Genomic DNA, 20,208 nt, shown 5'->3' on the forward strand with positions numbered 1-20,208 from the left:
ACAGCGCTACTAGCTATAGACAGAAATTATGTACAATTTATTTTATAATAACCAATACATAACCTTAAATGATAAATCTTCCTAACCCGAATTAAAATTTAAAATTAATTCAATGAGTTTTTTGTCCTCTAGAAACTTGTCTTATTCCTATATACACTTAATGTTTTTACTTTTATTTATTTTAACTAGTATTTTGCTCATTTTAAATTGTGTATTATCTTCCATCTGTCAAATTTTGACAGCACATTCATCAGCGCCATCTAAATGTCGGAGGTAAAACTAATTTGTGCTATACATTGAAATAATATTATTCTTAATTGTATTAGAAAGTTATTAATAAATAATAAGCTATAACAAAATGTAATAATAACTTCTAATTATAGCAATTACAGTTATAAAATGTTATTACTTTTTTATAATATGACATGTGACTTTAGAACACCCGGTATACACATACACAGGTGTTCTATAAGTATTCCAATTTTACGAGGAGGCACTTAAAGCCCGATTTAATCTGATTAAAAGTGTTAAAAGTTTTTTTTTGTTAATTAGAAGTAAAAACAGAATTAAAAACATTAAAACGGTAAAATAAGTACTCATTTTGATGACATTATTAAGATAATAAGTTTGTTTAGTAGCAGGAAACGATCGATAATTAATTACGATGAGTAAAGTTGTTTATCACATTCCATTTATTCTTTTTTAATTTATTTTATTTCCATTTCTAATTCCCTTTTCATATTTATTCATTTCTTCATTGTTTTTGTATTGGAAAGTCGTAAAATTAATAATAAAAGTGAAAAAAATAAATAAATATGGTAAGCATTTGGTACAAAGTATTATAATAGTTATACATAAATGTTGTAACATTTCGGCGAGATAGTTTGACTACAAACTGTATATATTATACAGAGTATTTCTGTAAGTCGTGCCATAATTTTAATCACAAATACTAGAGTGTATACATTTTTCGTCTAAACCCATAAATATCTAAGATATTTTTAATATTGTTTGTCTTAAAAAAGATAAAATTTGGTCAACAGTGCAATGTTATCATGAGAAATCGTTTAAGATGACTTTTGAAAATGTGCAAGCACTGGTCAATGCTATACAGGTGTTCACAAAAAAATTGCGGTAAACTTTGTTACATATAATCATACTGATCACTTCTGCTATACTAACGCGTATTTAAAAATTTTTGACTCCTCAGTTCTTCTTTTATAGCAAGTAAATCATAAAAAAACACCCGATTTTTGAGTTGCCCTAAATTACCGTCTCTTTATGAATTTTTTTTTCGCCTTTCACTAATTTCACACTAGTTAACCAATTGTCTGCAGTAATGTTTTGACCAGATCCAAAAATCGGCCTGGACAATCGCATAATTATGGAATCTGCCGAATTTGGTTGTCTGAAAGGACCTTCCTATAATATAATTTAGCATCACTCAGACAAAATATTTTTAAATCGCATTTGGTAGGTTTTGATGGTATAATATTGATAAATACACCAACAGCAACGTTTTCTGCTTATTTCATGCATTTGAAAAGTACCTTTGACAATCGCTGCCCTGAAAAAGAAACCTTTGTTTCGAGTAGAAAAAGGAAAGAAGTAAAATTATCTACAACTACAGAAAACAACTTTAACACCGTACTAATTCTGGGAATTATTGCACAACAAACAAAAGCGGAAGAAGTATACCAAATATACAATAAATATAAAAGAGAATTAAAACAACAAGTAATGTATGAACAAAAACTACATAATGAAATAGCGATACACCAAGCTGAAAACAGACAAAAAAAAGTAACTGCAATACGGCTGAGGTATACAGTTTTCTAAGACCGACTGATACTACAGAAGCCAAAACAATAGTGAAAAGTTTTAAATCAAAAATAACTGAGGACATTTATGGAATGTCTGTTGCGTTTTTGAAAAGAACTATAGAAGGTGTATCTGCACAATTAATGCATCTTATTAACATGTGCCTCAAACATGGAATATTTCCAAACAAATTGAAGTTAGCAAAAATCATTCCCATCCACAAAAAAGGGGATGTAGAAAAGCCATACAACTACAGGCCCATTTCTATTCTCCCAGTAACTTCGAAAGTCTTCCAATACGTAATAGCAGATAGAATTTCTACTTTTTTTGAAAAGAGAATTGTGCACTAAATATCAACACAGCCACCGTAAAGATAAATCTCTAGACACAGCTATACAAGATACCGTAAACAAAATACTGGAAGCAAAGATAAAAGAAAATTTGTAGAGTTGGTAGGAGTTGATTTTATTAAAAGCGTTCGATAGTGTAAACCATGCGCTACTCCTAGATAAGCTGTATTAATACGGTATTTGGGACATTCTGAAGTCATACTTGAATGCTAGAATGCAAATCGTGGTGGTGAATGGAGGAAGATCTAGTGCTACAGAGGTCTGAGTGAGTGTTCCTCAGGGTTCGGTATTGGGTCCTTTGCTATTTATCATATACATAAATGACATGGCAAGCATTGTACCACATGGAGACCTTTGCCTCTATGCAGACGACACAACTATAGTTTCAACGAGCGAATCAATAAAAGATGTTCAAAATATCTTCAGCAAATTCATGCACGCTGCAAAAGAATGGTTTAATGGTAAACCAAGAAAAGACGCAATGCATTACCTTCAACAACGGACATAGCAATACCGAAAATAAATCCCTAAAATTTTTAGGTCTGTATCCAAATGGTACACCCATATAGATAATACTGCCAAGAAGCTAAATGGCGCAATTTACTGTGTAAGAGCTATCAGTACCATACAAGCGGCTAAACTCACTTATTATGGCAGTTTCCACAGCGTAGCAACGTACGGCATTCTGTTCTGGGGCATGTCTTCAGCAGCAAAGCGAATTTTTCTATTACAAAAGAGGGCAATTCGAGCACTTCTCAAGACTCTAAAGACTCAAAATAACTTCGAATATTGGGCCCAAAATTCTACAATAACTTACAACAGTCAGTTAGACAATTGCCTTATAGAAGAATGAACTCGTTCGTTAAGAATTACCTAGCGCAAAACCCAATATACAGGATAAATGAATTTCTCGAAAGATGTACAGAATGAATTATTTTGTTTTCTTTTCTTTTTTCTTGTTTTGTATGTCCACATGTAACCACATTCTAATTAGGTAACATTATAACATGTTGTAATTTCTTATGTATTTGCATCGAATAAAAATTATTATTATTATTGTTATATATTGTCAAAATGAGCGAAATCCGGGTAGCATTTCATCACTGTGACCTTTTCTCCCAAATCAAAATGTTATTGACAATTTTCTATAAACATTGTAAAAAGTTCTCTAAATGCAGCCAATTTGTCAACTTTCCATCGAGTGCCTGTGGTATCTTTATCATCGAAGCGTAAGCACTTTATAAGGAATCTGAATCGTCATTCGAAAAATATCTATCCCTAAACCATCGGTACTCCACGAATCGGACAATCGTTGATGTCAACCTCTAAATACACCTGCTAGATAGAGCAAAGCTAACAATGTCTTCATTTGTTGGTTTCTTCAAATCGCACTTGCGTTAGCACTCTTGAAGGCAATTTATGGGAAGATGAACGTCTTCCTCCTGCCGGGGAATACCATATTTTTGTAATTACGTTTTTTCCCCAAGTCTTTTTCTATATAGTTGCCATCCGTTGTACACTGAAATATCGACACAAAACGCAAAAATTGCCAACCACTTCTTCGATCTAATGGAAATCCTGTAGTTATCTATGTTCTCATCCATCCTGTCTACACCGGCCATAAATTTAATATATTGAGCTACTTCATAAGGTTACGCAACTGGCAACCTTGTTTTCTGTTTTGATATCCACCTTTCCACTCTACATTCTGAAAGCGTAGAATCATAAGTACTGCTCATCAGAACTATTCTATTATCATGCCAGCTTGTAACGGTTAGTTATTGGCATAGAAACCTGTGTCTTTCTTTTCTACCATTTTTGAAGGTATTATGGAACACTTTTCAATTCTATTTTATCTGATAGGTCTTGTACATCCATATCTTTTTCCTATAAATGAGTTACTACTTTTGTTTTGGTAAGACTTTTATCAGTCCAAGTGCAGCAGACTTTCCTACACCAAACATTGGTTCCTTTACAGTTTCTTTTCTTAGTTTTTTTGTGGTTGTCTCATTTTCTTCTTTATCCGCTGAAGTAAAAGCTACATTTTCTCTCGTCGGTTTTTTTCCTTGGTATGGTTCAAATTGCATCAAATACCCAAAAGGTTCGCAGAGGTACCACATCTTGTAACTGTATCATATCGACTTTCCTTTTAAAAATTGTTTTCCCCGTGCCTACCAAAGCATGGAAACATACTTTCATCAATACTCAGCCTTTCTTGGAGGTCTGAGTATTTCAAAAATTTTTAATTAAGCGTTTGCACCAATTCTCGTAGTTTTACAAATATATCGACCGGGAGAAGGTTATTATTATCTGCACAGTGGAGATATCTTTTTATCATTTCTGATGTATTTTTTCTCATAGAATTCACTAGTGCCATATTGCAAGATTCGGTTCTTAGCTCCCACCACATTCTAATCTACGAACAACACAATAGACAGATAACAGTAGTATGGCCAAAAAACACTTTATTTATATTAAATTATTATTAAGTATTAAGTTGCATTGAATTGCAGTGGGTTGCAATAAATTGCATTGAGTTGCAATGGTTTGCAACTATTTAACCCATTAAATTTTTACACTAATCGTCATCATTTTTACTCAGTATTTGTGATTAAAGTATGCCACAACTTACAGAAACACCTGTATACGCGGTGATTCACATAAGAACCAACACAGAGCAGGGACATGTAGAGGACAATAAATTAAGATGATTTAACGCAACTTATCTCTATACTAAGTTGTACCCCTGAGGAGTTGTAGGCCTTCACAGTTGGGTCTTAAATTTTTAAAACATTCAATATCTTCGTAATACATTAAGCTAGAAAAACCAAATTTGGTATACGTTATGAGTGTACCAAGGGTATTAATTGGTTGCAAATTGAGAATTTAATTGAATATAATTGAATGAATTTAATTCATTATTACCTGATTTCATGTGGAATCTAATTCTAAAACGTTTTTTACTCTTATTATTTTTTAAAAAACATTGACGTTTTCATAAAAAACTCAAATAACTAATGACACGTATTTCGTTAATTTCGTTAAATTTCCTTGAATCATCGAAAATTCAGTAGTTGGCTGTGAAATTGTACGTAATTTTAGCAATAAATTGTTTATAATGAACTAATTTAGTTTAGGCATAATAATTTTCTAGTGATAAAGAGAAAATCCCCAAAATGTCAAAATTAAGTACTTTTGGTTTTAAAATCGATCATAACTCAAGAATGAAAAGTGATGGCCAAAAGTTTTTTAGGAAGAAATTGTTTATAATGAACTAAATCCTATATGAACTATCCGTAAACAGATTTGGTTTAGTTATAATGATTTTCTAGTGATAAAGAAAAAATCACGAAAATGTCAAAATTGAGTACTTTTTGTATTAAAATTGATCATAACTCAAGGATGAAAGGTGACGGAGAAAAGTTTTTTAGGAATAAGTTGTTTATTATCAACTAAGAAGACATCATCCATAAACAAATTTAGTTTAGGTATAATGATTTTCTAGTGATAAAGTGAAAATCCCCAAAATGTCAAAACTGAGTACTTTTGATCTTAAAATCGGTCATAGCTTAAGAAGGAAAGATGATGGAGAAAATTTTTTTAGGAATAAATTGTTTATTATGAACTAAAAAGACATTATTCATAAACAAATTTAGTTTAGGTATAATGATATTATAGTGATAAAGAAAAAATCACCAAAATGCTAAAATTGAATAGATCATAACTCAAAAATTAAAGGTGATGGAGAAAAGTTTATTTGAAATAAATTGTTTATTATGAACTAAAAGGACATTCCTCATAAACAGATTTGGTTTAGTTATAATGATTTTCTAATGATAAAAAGAGAAAATCATCGAAATATCAAAATTGAATACTTTTGGTATTAGAATTGATCATAACTCAAGGATGAAAGGTGATGGAGAAAAGCTTTTAGGAATAAGTTGTTTGTTATCAACTAAGAAGACATCATCCATAAACAAATATAGTTTAGGTATAATGATTTTCTAGTGATAAAGGGAAAATTCCCAAAATGTCAAAACTGAGTACTTTTGATCTTAAAATCGATCATAGCTTAAGAATGAAAGATGATGGAGAAAATTTTTTTAGGAATAAATTGTTTATTATGAACTAAAAAGACATCATCCATAAACAAATTTAAAGAATAAAGATAAAGAAAAAATCACCAAAATGCTAAAATTGAGTATTTTGGTATTAAAATAGATCATAACTCAAAAATTAAAGGTGATGGAGAAAAGTATATTTCAAATAAATTGTTTATTATGAACTAAAAGGACATTACTCATAAACAGATTTGGTTTAGTTATAATGATTTTCTAATGATAAAGAGAAAATCAAAATTGAATACTTTTGGTATTAAAATTGATCATAACTCAAGGATGAAAGGTGATGGAGAAAAGTTTTTTAGGAATAAGTTGTTTATTATCAACTAAGAAGACATCATCCATAAACAAATTTAGTTTAGGTATAATGATTTTGTAGTGATAAAGAAAAAATCGCCAAAATGTTAAAATTGGGTACTTTTGGTATTAAAATATATCATAACTCAAAAATTAAAGATGATGGAGAAAAGTTTATTTGAAATAAATTGTTTATTATGAACTAAAAAGACATCACTCATAAACAGATTTGGTTTAGTTATAATGATTTTCTAATGATAAAAAGAGAAAATCATCGAAATATCAAAATTGTATACTTTTGGTATTAGAATTGATCATAACTCAAGGATGAAAGGTGATGGAGAAAAGCTTTTGGGAATAAGTTATTTATTATCAACTAAGAAGACATCATCCATAAACAAATATAGTTTAGGTATAATGATTTTCTAGCGATAAAGAGAAAATTCCCAAAATGTCAAAACTGAGTACTTTTGATCTTAAAATCGATCATAGCTTAAGAATGAAAGATGATGGAGAAATTTTTTTTAGGAATAAATTGTTTATTATGAACTAAAAAGACATCATCCATAAACAAATTTAGTTTAGATATAATGATTTTCTAGTGATAAAGAAAAAATCACCAAAATGCTAAAATTGAGTACTTTTGGTATTAAAATAGATCATAACTCAAAAATTAAAGGTGATGGAGAAAAGTATATTTCAAATAAATTGTTTATTATGAACTAAAAGGACATTACTCATAAACAGATTTGGTTTAGTTATAATGATTTTCTAATGATAAAAAGAGAAAATCATCGAAATATCAAAATTGAGTACTTTTTATATTAAAATTGATCATAACTCAAAGATGAAAGGTGATGGAGAAAAGTTTTTTAGGAATAAGTTGTTAATTATCAACTAAGAAGACCATCCATAAACAAATTTAGTTTAGATATAACGATTTTCTAGTGATAAAGAAAAAATCCCCAAAATGTCAAAACTGGGTACTTTTAATCTTAAAATCGATCATAGCTTAAGAATGAAAGGCGATGGAGAAAAATTTTTTAGGAATAAATTGTTTATTATGAACTAAAAAGACATCATCCATAAACAAATTTAGTTTAGGTATAATGATTTTCTAGTGATAAAGAAAAAATCACCAAAATGCTAAAATTGAGTACTTTTGGTATTAAAATAGATCATAACTCAAAAATTAAAGGTGATAGAGAAAAGTTTTTTAGGAATAAGTTGTTTATTATCAACTAAGAAGACGTCATCCATAAACAAACTTAGTTTAGATATAATGATTTTCTAGTGATAAAGAGAAAATCCCCAAAATGTCAAAACTGAGTACTTTTGATCTTAAAATCGATCATAGCTTAAGAATGAAAGGTGATGGAGAAAATTTTTTTAGGAATAAATTGTTTATTATGAACTAAAAAGACATCATCCATAAACAGATTTGGTTTAGTTATAATAATTTTCTAATGATAAAAAGAGAAAATCATGAAAATATCAAAATTGAGTACTTTTTGTATTAAAATTGATCATAACTCAAGGATGAAAGGTGATGGAAAGAAGTTTTTTAGGAATAAGTTGTTTATTATCAACTAAGAAGACATCATCCATAAACAAATTTAGTTTAGGTATAACGATTTTCTAGTGATAAAGAAAAAATCCCCAAAATGTCAAAACTGAGTACTTTTAATCTTAAAATCGATCATAGCTTAAGAATGAAAGGTAATGCAGAAAATTTTTTTAGGAATAAATTGTTTATTATGAACTAAAAAGACATCATCCATAAACAAATTTAGTTTAGGTATAATGATTTTCTAGTGATAAAGAAAAAATCACCAAAATGTCAAAATTGAGTACTTTTGGTATTAAAATAAATCATAACTCAAAAATTAAAGGTGATGGAGAAAAGTATATTTCAAATAAATTGTTTATTAGGAACTAAAAGGACCTTACTCATAAACAAATTTAGTTTAGATGTAATGATTTTCAGGTGATAAAGAGAAAATCCCCAAAATGTCAAAATTGGGTACTTTTGGTGTTAAAATCGATCATAACTCAAGAATAAAAGGCGATGGAGAAAAGATAAACCTTGTCGTCAAATAACTTTATAACCTATTTGTCAAGTTTGACGTACAATTTTATAGGCGACTACTAAATTTTTTCTTATTTTAAGTAACAATACGAAATACGTGTCTTTAGTGTCTTTAGTCTTAGTATAGAGGTAAGTTACGTTAAATCATCTTAATTTATTGTCCTCTACATGTCCCTGCTCTGTGCCGGTTCTTATGTGAATCACCCTGTATAAAAAATAAATAAATTTAATCATCGTTGAAAAAACCCGTCATTTAAGAGGTTTCTTTTAAAATGAGATGGATGAATAGACAAATTCTTAATAATTATAACAAATCAGTAATAATTATTGAACTGTTACGTATTAAATTGGTCCAATTCTATTACTTTCACCTAACAAATCTCGTTTTAATCGACTTTCACCTCGATAATACCTGCTTATTACGTTCAAATTGCATTCACCTCGTTCATTTTAATCTTTTTCAGGCAATACAAGTACAAACAAAACCGAGACCAACACCTTTAGGCGAATCTTTATTCGTATTCAACACAATTTGTAAAATTTTCGGACAACAATCATTCTTCAAATCGAAAACTGGCGAATACAAACGATCCTTTCTATCCGCTTTTTTCGCTTTGTTCCATTTATCTTCGTATTTTACGTGTTTATTTTTTGTCGGTGAATTAATCCAATACGATTTTTCTTCGGCTATTGTTATTGTATTAAAAGAAGCGATGTTTATTGGGAATATAATCGTGATGGTTTACGCAATAATTTATTGTAACACACTTTCGTTTAAAAAGGAAACGGATACGCTTAAATTGTTTGAAAAAATCGATGAGGATTTGTTCGGGTTGAAATTGGGAAAAGAAATGAAAAGGAAAAATGATTTTTTAAAGAAGGCAACTATTTCTTTGGCGTTTTTTAATTACTTTATTTTTTATTTTTTAAGTACGATATCGATTTATTTTGGGTTTAATCGCATCGATGAGGAGTTATCTTGGAAATTGTACGAAACGATGGCCCCGATTATGATAATATCAACAACGAAATCAAAATTTTATGTTTCCGCTTTAATTTTCAAAACACGAACCCAAATAATCAACGAATTTTTAAAACAAAAAATTAACAATTGCTCAAGCCATATTAAACAATTAGAAAAATTAGAAGTCGACATCGAAATTGCGCTAAAAATACATAAAAAAATCGTCGATGCAGTTCGTCATTTAAACAACGTTTTCGGATTTATGATTTTAATAACTTTTATTTTATCGTTTATTTTGTTATTATCAGATGGTTATATAGTTTTGTATTGTTTAACGGTTGGAAAGGAAAATAATCTTTTTCATATATTTAGTTCAACTCGATTATTACTATTTTACAGCGTCGAATTATTTTTATCGATGAGAACGACGACTTTGTTATGCGCCGAAGTGAACGAGACGAAAAATATTTTATTTAACGTTAAAATCGAACCTGAAAACGTCGACACGAGAAATGTTATTATGGTTTCTGTGTTTAAATTAATGCACGATAAATTAGAATTAAAAGCTTGCGAATTATTTAATATGGATTTAACGTTTGTGTTTTCAGTAAGATTTATTTATTTCTTTAAAATTAACTCGAAAAATAATTTTTTTTAGATGTTTGCTTCATTAACAACTTATTTATTGATTCTTCTCCAATTTGATATCGATAGCATTCAAAGAAAAGCGGCGAATTTTTTAATTAATGAAACGATTTCTTTGAGTATTGATTAAATCTTAACTTACCTGCTGAAGAAACATTTTTGATAAGAAAACTTGCAAAAATGCATTGAAGAAGGATGAATTTTAAAGCCATCACCTCCACTGCAACAAAATAAATAAATAAAATTATAATAAATAAATATTTAATAAATAGTTGTTTATGATACAATTAGTTACGGTTGCAAAGTTTTTTTAAATTGGTTAAAAAGATGGAAAGTTTGTTGGGTGTTCAACAAACTGGGAAATTTATGAAAGCGAAGAATGCATTTTTTTTTAAATAAAAAATTGTTGCCGTTTCACTGCGGGCTCTGTTTCTTTAATATCGATGATTTATGTGCGGAGATTTCTACCACAATTACTTCAAGACATTAAACAAAGATTAAGGTTGAGTGTTTTTATTGCACACTGGAATGTATAAAAAATGTAAAACAATCTTTAATGTCAAAAGATTAGATTGTATAAATTATGTAATTAATTTTTTATTTGTCAGTTTTTCTCAGCTGTGATTAAAGTTACAAAAAAAATTAGTTATTCTAGTTAATTTACGAATAATAAAGATTTTTAATAGTAAAAGTCTCTTAATATGTTCAAAGATTAGCGGAAAACCAAAAAAAACTTGTTAAGATTGGCCATTTAGAACATTATGTCCTGGAACATGAATGTTTTGATAGAGCTTCAAAATCACAAAATAGATATGTATGAGTGAAGAGGAATGTGCAGGAACTACCAACTAATATACCACGTCATGGCGTAGCAGGAAAAGATACAAGCTGAAGTAGCAAAATTAAATGGCGATGGCATAATGATCATTTAATGATCATTAGTGACGTCTAAAGAGGAGCAAAAATGCAAGATGGAGCTAGAAGGGAGTCATAACCGATGACCTTCTACTACCTGGTAGTCGAAATTTCTAGCAATTGCAACTTATACAAGGAGGCATAAAACCAGGCAACAAAAACATTAATTTCGCCATAAAATTGATCATCTATCAGACTACATCGCATTGAACTACAGAAACGATTGTTCAAGCTAAAATTCACAAAAGAGATGAACTTGACAATGCTTGGAACAAGAAACAGGAAAGTTTGAGTAAAACTAACATAAATAACAAATCACAACACCATTTTCAGCCAAGGATTGGAATCCAACATCAATGCTTCAATAAGGAATGGGAACTACTGAACAATGATCACACATGTAGTATTGCGCCACAGGGACACAATTTACCTAAAATATCCATCGAACTCGAAACTGCTGCTCATAACACACCAGAAGAGGAGAACTTAAGGCAGGATCTGGTTGACTGGCTGAAAAGGAAGGAGAGTTAATCTAACAGGACCACAACATCTAACACCATACTGGATGAAATGAAAACTTTAATAATCATAAATGCTGATAAAAACGCTGGTTTAGTTATTTTAGAGAAACCTTTATATATAAGTACGAAGGCTTTCACGGCCGGTGTGATTTAAACTAAAATTAGAACTAAAACTAGAACTAACACTAGAAACTTTCTGGTTTGCCGTGCGTTTTTTAATAAAAAGTTGGGTTGGGTTGAGTTGGGTTGGGTTGGGTTGGATTGGGCGCTCTGCCCCTCACGCGCAGCCAGTATTTTTTTGCACTTCTGCAGTCCCCTCTTTATCCCTTCTCGTGGTAATCAGAACGCGCCCGTCTCTAGTCTTTCTAATACCCTCGATTAGTTCGATTTCTTTCCTTCCGTTCATCGCTTCTTTTATTCCCATGACGGCTTCCTCGTATGACATCGTCTTGTTTTCCACTATCAGTGCGTAGGTGTTTCTCGTGTCGATGTTTTTTGCTTCTCCCTGTCTCACTTTCTATTTTCTGTTCCTCTTGTCTCTTGGCCAGTGTCGTGTATATGACCACTCTTACGCCCATCGGTCTAAAGATTATTTCCACCATTGTGCGGAGGGCTTTCAGCGTCATCCCTTTCAGGTGATGCAGGGCAATGTCTTTCACATCTTTGATGTTCTCCCTGACTCTGGCCAAGTTCGTCCAAGTATCGAGCCCGGACGTACCCGCGTTGATCTTTATGACCCTTTCGGACCTTTCCCGCTCCTCTCCTTTTACTTTTATTCGGGTCGACATCTCTCATACTCTCCGCCTAATTCCTCCAGCACCGGGTACGTCCTCTTGAAGTGCGCCTGAACACTTTTCTCCATGGCGACGTCGTCTGGCTCAACCATGACGACTTTCGTCGTCGCTAATTTATCCCACACGGGGTTTCCCTCCTTTATCGAGGTTGTTCTGAAATCAGAATCCTCCCATTTCAGGTCCGCGGTTTCTAACCAATCCGAATATCGCATCGCCTTTTCTATCTTAAGCCTGTCATTCTGTTTCCTAAGGCTTTCTACTTCTTCTACCGACTGTGTCTGGGTAGCGATCTCCCTCGTCTCCCTCTTCTCCGTTTCCTCTCTTTTCTTGCTTTCAGCCGCTTCCCCGCTGTCGTCTCTCTGCATCCTCTTCCGTTTTGTAATGCCGCTATCAATAGACCAGCTTCTTATCCTCGCCGGCGTCTGACTTTCGAGGTCCACCATGGCCGGAAATACCAGGCCGCCGGGTAACATCATCTTCTCCTTGTCTGTCGGAACTTCTTCCACCGATACGAAGGTCTGGTCCAGGTCTTCGACTTCCGATCTACTCGACTTCATCACCTTCTCTGGTTGTGGTAGTGGTGGTGACCTCGATACCATCGAGCTCCTTCCAAAGATCGCCGTCTCTTGCTCTTTATCTCGGCTCTCAAGGCTCTGTGCGGATCTAATTTCTGTGCGATCGCGCGGAATGAGTGAGCTTCTCCTGAAGATGTTAATCTCATCTTCCTTACCCTGGCCCAGGGTCTCGTAAGGTTTGTTGGTCTTTGTAAACGCGCAGAGTCGACCGGTCTCCACGTGTAGTGAATGGGGCTATTTCATAGTCCCACACTCCCGGTTGAAACAGATCTCTACGAACATCTTAGATGCGCCAACAGTAGGCCGGGGTGCATAACGCATTTTCCCCTCCTCTGCGCAAAAAAAAAAGGGTTGGATTGGGTTGGGTTGGGTTGGGTAGGGTTGGGTTGGGTTGGGTAGGGTTGGGTTGGGTTGGTTTGGGTTGGTTTGGGTTGGGGACTTCGAACCAGTTTCTGAAGAAGGTTGCAACATGGCATCCGAAACGTGAAACCTTTTATTAAAAAACGCACGGCAAAACCCGAAACTTTCTAGTGTTTTAGAAGAAAATACTTTTTTCTATACTTTTTCAATGTTATATTTATTTAAGTTCTCCATTCTACATGTTTCGAGGATCCAGTCCTCATCTTCAGGAAAATTCGTCAATTTTTGAATAAAAGATAACCATATCCCTCGGATTACAATTCAAAATTCTTACGATTAAACAATTAAAACAGAAATAAACTATTAAAATTGAATTGGAAGATTCTAGAATTCATCGGCGTGTATTATGAATTTTGAATTGTAATCCGAGGGATATGGTTATCTTCTATTCAAAAATTGACGAATTTTCCTGAAGATGAGGACTGGATCCTCGAAACATGTAGAATAGAGAACTTAAATAAATATAACATTGAAAAAGTATAGAAAAAAGTATTTTCATCTAAATCAACACAATGTTAAGAAAAACCAAAAACAATTATTATTTCTAGTGTTTGTTCTAGTTTTAGTTCTAATTTTAGTTTAACCTTTATATATTTCAAAAACTTTAGAATTTTTTAATGACAATAACTTTACAGAAATAAGAAAAACCCCTACTGTTGCTTTCTGTAACAAAACTAAAAAAATTGTCAAATCAGCAAAAGATTTTCTTGTACAACAAAACATAGCTATGTTTAACTTTATACCAATGAACCCAAAGACACCTTTGGCCTTTAACCACCCCATAACACCGATTATATCATCAATTGACTCAAGTAGGAGTCAACATGTGGACCGATTGGCGGAAGATTGAATATCCAAAATATGCAATGGACAAGAGGGGGAAAAGGATAGCAGCACAACGATGAGATAGGAGCAATCGCAGCAATCATCATTTGTTGAATAACAGGAGAAATCCTAAAGAATCATTTACCAACAGTATCAGAACCCAATATTTAGTCTTATAAGGCTTTCTTAAACGGAATATAGCCACTTACTACTAATATGTAGACAACTGCCAACAGTATTTAGTCTTCTACAAGCAATACCTAGTCTTCTATAAGCTGTATTTAGTATTTAACCAACAGTATCTGGACTTTTACTTTTATTACTAGTATCCAAATATCTGCCAACGTTTTCCAATTATTACGGTTTTATTAGGATTTACTTTGTTCACATATTTGTGGGGTTATGTTTGCTTGTTTTTCATATCAGTTCATCCTTTCGATGGTAAGAGGGCGTTGTTGCCCGAATAATCAGTAATTTTTATTCGATTTGAGATGTGTTGCTATGAATAACTTGTGTTCGTATCCACCTAAAATACTATCTTATCAAGACAAGACGAAACTCTGAGACCAGCGGCGAGCGCTATGGCGTCCACGTGCGGAGAAAATTGAGGGAAACTAGAAACCGACAATCGTCAATTAATTCCTGTATTGAATCATCTATTTTGTTATCTATTACGTACTAATTTTGTCATATTAATCCTGATTCAGGTTTTAGCTTGTATAGTAATCAAACAATTTGGTGCAAGATATAATAAAGGAGGAGGAAGACATTTAACATCCTTCACTTAACTTTTACCATCCAGTTGTGGACCAAAGATCTGCTTCCCCTGAGATACAAGCTAGTAGGGTTCATAATAAAAAAGTAGTAGCACAGTCTTTTGCAAGCAGAATCTGATCTTCCATTAGCAATAAGTAGTCCTCCGCACCAATAGTATTAGCTTCTACTAATATGTTATATGGCCTTCTAAAGACAGATTTAATCTTCTATTAGCAGTATCTAGTCTTCTATTAGTATATATTCTTCTGTTAGCATTGTGCAGTCTTCTGCAACCAGTATTTAATCTTTTATCGATAGTATCTAGTCTTTTGTAAGAAATATCCAACCTTTAACCAGCAATATTTAATCTTTTGTAAGCAAAAATAGTCTCTTGTTAGCAGAATTTAGTCCTCAATCAGCAATTATTCCGGTTCTAGCGAAACAGAAATGACGTATAATAGCTTTATCTTGCTTTGCTCCGTTCTAAATGAGCTATCACTCAGCTTTTAAAATTACATTTATAATCACAATTCAAGATAATAACTTTACTTCAGTACATCTGTTTTAAAATCAAGACGCTGAACTTATTTACAAACATCCGGTATTTATCAATGAGACAGATTAAAACTCGTTATGGCTCATCGAGAGAGAGGTGAAGCGAACGACGTTGCTAGATCGTTGGTTATTATTACTCTTGGACTGGTTGTCTTCAGCTTGTACTTGATCGCAAATTTCCTTTGAACCTCAATAGAGCTGTTATTACTCAAATAGTAGGGTTTGACAATCGATATACCGGGAATTTCATATAACTCGCAATATATGAATGCAGTAACCATAGTTACGAAACATAGCTTAATAGTACAGGCATTGGGTAATTTTACAAAGAAAAAGTTTTACTTGGAAAGAGATGAGAAGCAGTGATAGTGCTAGTGCAATAGTATAGGGTGCGGCTAAACCCGCATGTTTCTGGTTCTAGGTCTAGTGTTAGTTCTAGTGATAGTGCTAGTGTAAAACTAGAGCTAATACTAGACCGAGAACTAGAAACATTCGGATTAAAGCCGCACGTCTCTTAAGACGGCTAAACTCGAATGATTCTAGTTCTAGGTCTTGTGTTAGTTCCAGTGATAGTGATAGTGCAATACTAGAATTAACACTAGACCTAGAACTAGAAACATTTCAGAAAAATATGGTACTTAGATTACTAACTACCAAGTAGTTAGTAATTAAATATGTAACCACTTTTATAACTATAACTGCAAAAATGTAGAAAAAGTTCTACAATAATTAATAAATAAATAAATGCAAAATAAGATAAACTACTTTTTATTATATAAAGCTTATTTTAAAGGTAACTAGTTTCTAGTTAGCAGTCAACAACTGTTTGAACTGTAATTATGCTTAAAAGTCAGATTCTTTTGGTAGAAAAACACAAAACTGAAACTTATGAGGTAGGTATTAAGATTATTTAAAAATTTAAAGTTATTTAAAAAATATAAAATATAATAAACAAATATACGTAGAATCTTGTAACTTTGAAAGCTGCTTTTAATTTAAGTTAAGTTTGCTTTCAAAAAACGAACTGCTCAAAAACATTGTCAGCGATAACATGTCTTCTTGATGAATTAAGCAAGGTTGCAAAATTGAACATCCGTACAACTACAGCTGACGATGGTAAGGTGGTGTTGTATTTTATAAATACTTGTTTAATTAACTTATAATCATGGAGCATTTGTTTATTAGTTCTTCTATCTTCCAAGTACTGTAACTCTAACTCCAATTTATTTCTTACTAAATCTTTTTATGATTCGGATGTTTTTTTTGTATTTATCATAATTTTTTGAATTTTCATCTTCTTTGAGATCAAAAAACATATTCCCAGGTTGTACATCAGTTAAATTTAGGTTATCATCACTTCCTTTCCAGAACATCGTCATCAAACAAACCACAACATTTGTTTATAATAAGTTTTAAGAACAATTTTTTGTTTAATATATGATCAATTTCCTGGTAAACATTCAGCCACCTCAATTGAACGGTATCATTACTGACGCAATTATAGCCTCAACAGAATCATCATTCATTGAAAATAAATTCAATCAGCATTCACAAAAATAGTTAGAATACCTAAAGTAGTTAACAATGAGGAGTTAACTACTTTCTTAACTACTTTCTGCGAATATTTTATGTCAGCATAAAATAATCGAATAACAACAACTACTTTTACACAAAAAGTAGTTGACTACGTAGTTAAGTATTGCCCAGCTCTGCTCTCAAGACGGCTAAACATGAATGATTCTAGTTCTAGGTCTTGTCTTAGTTCTAGTGATAGTGCTAGTATAAAACTAGAACTAACACTAGATCAAGAACTAGAAACATTCGAGTGTAGTCGCACGTCTCTCAAGACAGCTAAACCAGAATGATTCTAGTTCTAGGTTTTGTGTTAGTTCCAGTGATAGTACAATACTAGAACTAACACTAGACCGAGAACTAGAAACATTCGGATTTAGCCGCACGACTCTGAAGACGGCTAAACCCGAATGATTTTAGTTCTAGGTCTTGTGATTGTGGTAGTGCAATACTAGAACTAACACTAGACCGAGAACTAGAAACATTCGGATTTAGCCGCACGTCTCTTAAGACGGCTAAACCCGAATGATTCTAGTTCTAGGTCTTGTGTTAGTTCTTGTGATTGTGCTACTGCAATACTAGAACTAACATTAGAACGAGAACTAGAAACATTCGGATTTAGCCGCACGTCTCTTAAGACGGCTAAACCCGAATGACTCTAGTTCTAGGTCTTGTGTTAGTTCTTGTGATTGTGCTAGTGCAATACTACAACTAACACTAGACCTAACAAATATTCTGATTTTGTTCCACGTGTCTCAAGACGGCTAAACCCGAATGATCCTAGTTCTAGGTCTTGTCTTAGTTCTAGAGATAGTGCTAGTGTAAAATTAGAACTAACAATACACCGAGAACTAGAAACATTCGGGTTTAGCCGCACGTCTCTCAAGACAGCTAAACCAGAATGATTCTAGTTCTAGGTCTTGTGTTAGTTCCAGTGATAGTGCAATACTAGAACTAACACTAGACCGAGAACTAGAAACATTCGGATTTAGCCGCACGACTCTGAAGACGGCTAAACCCGAATGATTCTAGTTCTCGGTGTATTGTTAGTTCTAATTTTACACTAGCACTATCTCTAGAACTAAGACAAGACCTAGAACTAGGATCATTCGGGTTTAGCCGTCTTGAGACACGTGGAACAAAATCAGAATATTTGTTAGGTCTAGTGTTAGTTGTAGTATTGCACTAGCACAATCACAAGAACTAACACAAGACCTAGAACTAGAGTCATTCGGGTTTAGCCGTCTTAAGAGACGTGCGGCTAAATCCGAATGTTTCTAGTTCTCGTTCTAATGTTAGTTCTAGTATTGCAGTAGCACAATCACAAGAACTAACACAAGACCTAGAACTAGAATCATTCGGGTTTAGCCGTCTTAAGAGACGTGCGGCTAAATCCGAATGTTGTAGGTCTTGTCTTAGTTCTTGTGATAGTGCTAGTGTAAAACTAGAACTAACACTATACCGAGAACTAGAAACATTCGGGTTTAGCCGCACGTCTCTCAAGACAGCCAAACGAGAATGATTCTAGTTTTAGGTCTTGTATTAGTTCCAGTGATAGTGATAGTGCAATATTAGAACTAACACTAGACCGAGAACTAGAAACATTCGGATTGAGCCGCACGTCTCTTAAGACGGCTAAACCCGAATGATTCTAGTTCTAGGTTTTGTGTTAGTTCTTGTGATTGTGCTGGTGCAATACTAGAACTAACACTAGACGGAGAACTAGAAACATTCGGATTAAAGCCGCACGTCTCTCAAGGCGGCTAAACCTGAATGATTCTAGTTCTTGGTCTTGTGTTAGTTCTAGTTTTAGTTCAATGTAAATTTGCAACATAGTCATATCTTACGTTAACTAGCGCTATCTACCACTGTCACTAGAATTAACATTAGACCTAGAACTAGAAACATTCAGACATGTTGAATTTTATGTGGGACAAAATAAGTAGGTACTCCCTGGTTTTTATGGAAATATATTATGTTGTTGTATTTCTACATTTTTAACGAAACATGAATAACTCGAAATTAGTGACATTAGTAACTTTTGTGTCAAACTTGTTGGAAGTTATACCAACTGTAAATAAGTAAAATTACTAAAATATACTTAAATTATTATTTGTAAGATAATAAATATTATAAGTGGAAATTTTTAGGCTTTTTCTTATCTAAAAGGTTAATATTTTAAGTATCTTCTATGATATATCATAAATTTATCTAAAAATAAACGGAGTATTCCAAACTCAATCCAATAAATCACGTTATCCTGCATAATAATACACAGCAGATATAAAGTATGACAACACCGTTTTTTTTTTCTTAAACCGTTAACATCCACAAACAATCTGTTATTTAAACTACCAATTAACATTGGTAGTCAAACAAGAAAAAACTGTTCTTTATTTCAAAGAATTTAAAGTAAAAATTCCTCCAATATCTTAAAATTATCGTTAAAAAAAATGATTTATCATAAATAATTTTTGTTTTAAAAAAGAATACAAAAAAATGGTTAAATCAGAAGAACTCTAGTCACAACTGTTACATCAGAAACTTTCACAAAGCGAAACTCCACGTTACCTACAATCGTGTGAGAGAAAAAAAACCGTTTCCTGATCATTTTACATATTGTACAAGCGACGTTTAAAAGCTTATTCATCTCATTCCATTTTAAAATTAAACTTTAAGAAAAAAAGAAACTGGCTCGACTTTGACGCGTTAAGACCTTGTAATTCGATAGGTTTTTTGCGGACCCAACAACAATTCGAGGCTGTCCAAGCAACTTTTTATAAACAATACTAACCACATTGTATACGCATATTTCTAAATACATTACAAAATATTAACGTCACAATTAATTAATATATTTTTTGTTAATCTTCCAAGATCATTTCATGGTGCATCTGAAGATCCTTTACAATTCACACTTGATTCTCATCACGTAACGGGAATTACGTGTTGGTTTCCGACCTTTATTCATCATACATTCACATCGCG

The 20,208-nt window shown here is 32.5% G+C and overlaps 2 protein-coding genes across 2 annotated transcripts in view; one reads left to right on the forward strand and one right to left on the reverse strand.

The window, feature by feature from the left end:
* LOC111418639 (cadherin 99C) overlaps positions 1-20,208 on the reverse strand; it is a 46,870-nt gene that overhangs the window by 25,663 nt on the left and 999 nt on the right. Inside the window, exon 2 of the mRNA XM_023051262.2 lies at positions 10,430-10,507. Within this exon, the coding sequence (XP_022907030.2) occupies positions 10,430-10,499 (70 nt within the window). The 5' untranslated portion in view covers positions 10,500-10,507. The remainder of the gene's footprint in view (positions 1-10,429; positions 10,508-20,208) is intronic.
* On the forward strand, positions 9,159-10,476 carry LOC139429323 (putative gustatory receptor 28a). The gene is made up of 2 exons (XM_071194997.1): positions 9,159-10,249; positions 10,301-10,476. The coding sequence occupies exons 1-2, from the start codon at positions 9,392-9,394 to the stop codon at positions 10,415-10,417; spliced, it is 975 nt and encodes a 324-aa protein (XP_071051098.1). The 5' UTR covers positions 9,159-9,391; the 3' UTR covers positions 10,418-10,476.

The sequence above is a fragment of the Onthophagus taurus genome, chromosome 3 (assembly GCF_036711975.1).
Source record: "Onthophagus taurus isolate NC chromosome 3, IU_Otau_3.0, whole genome shotgun sequence".
NCBI classification, from domain to species: Eukaryota; Metazoa; Arthropoda; class Insecta; order Coleoptera; family Scarabaeidae; genus Onthophagus; species Onthophagus taurus.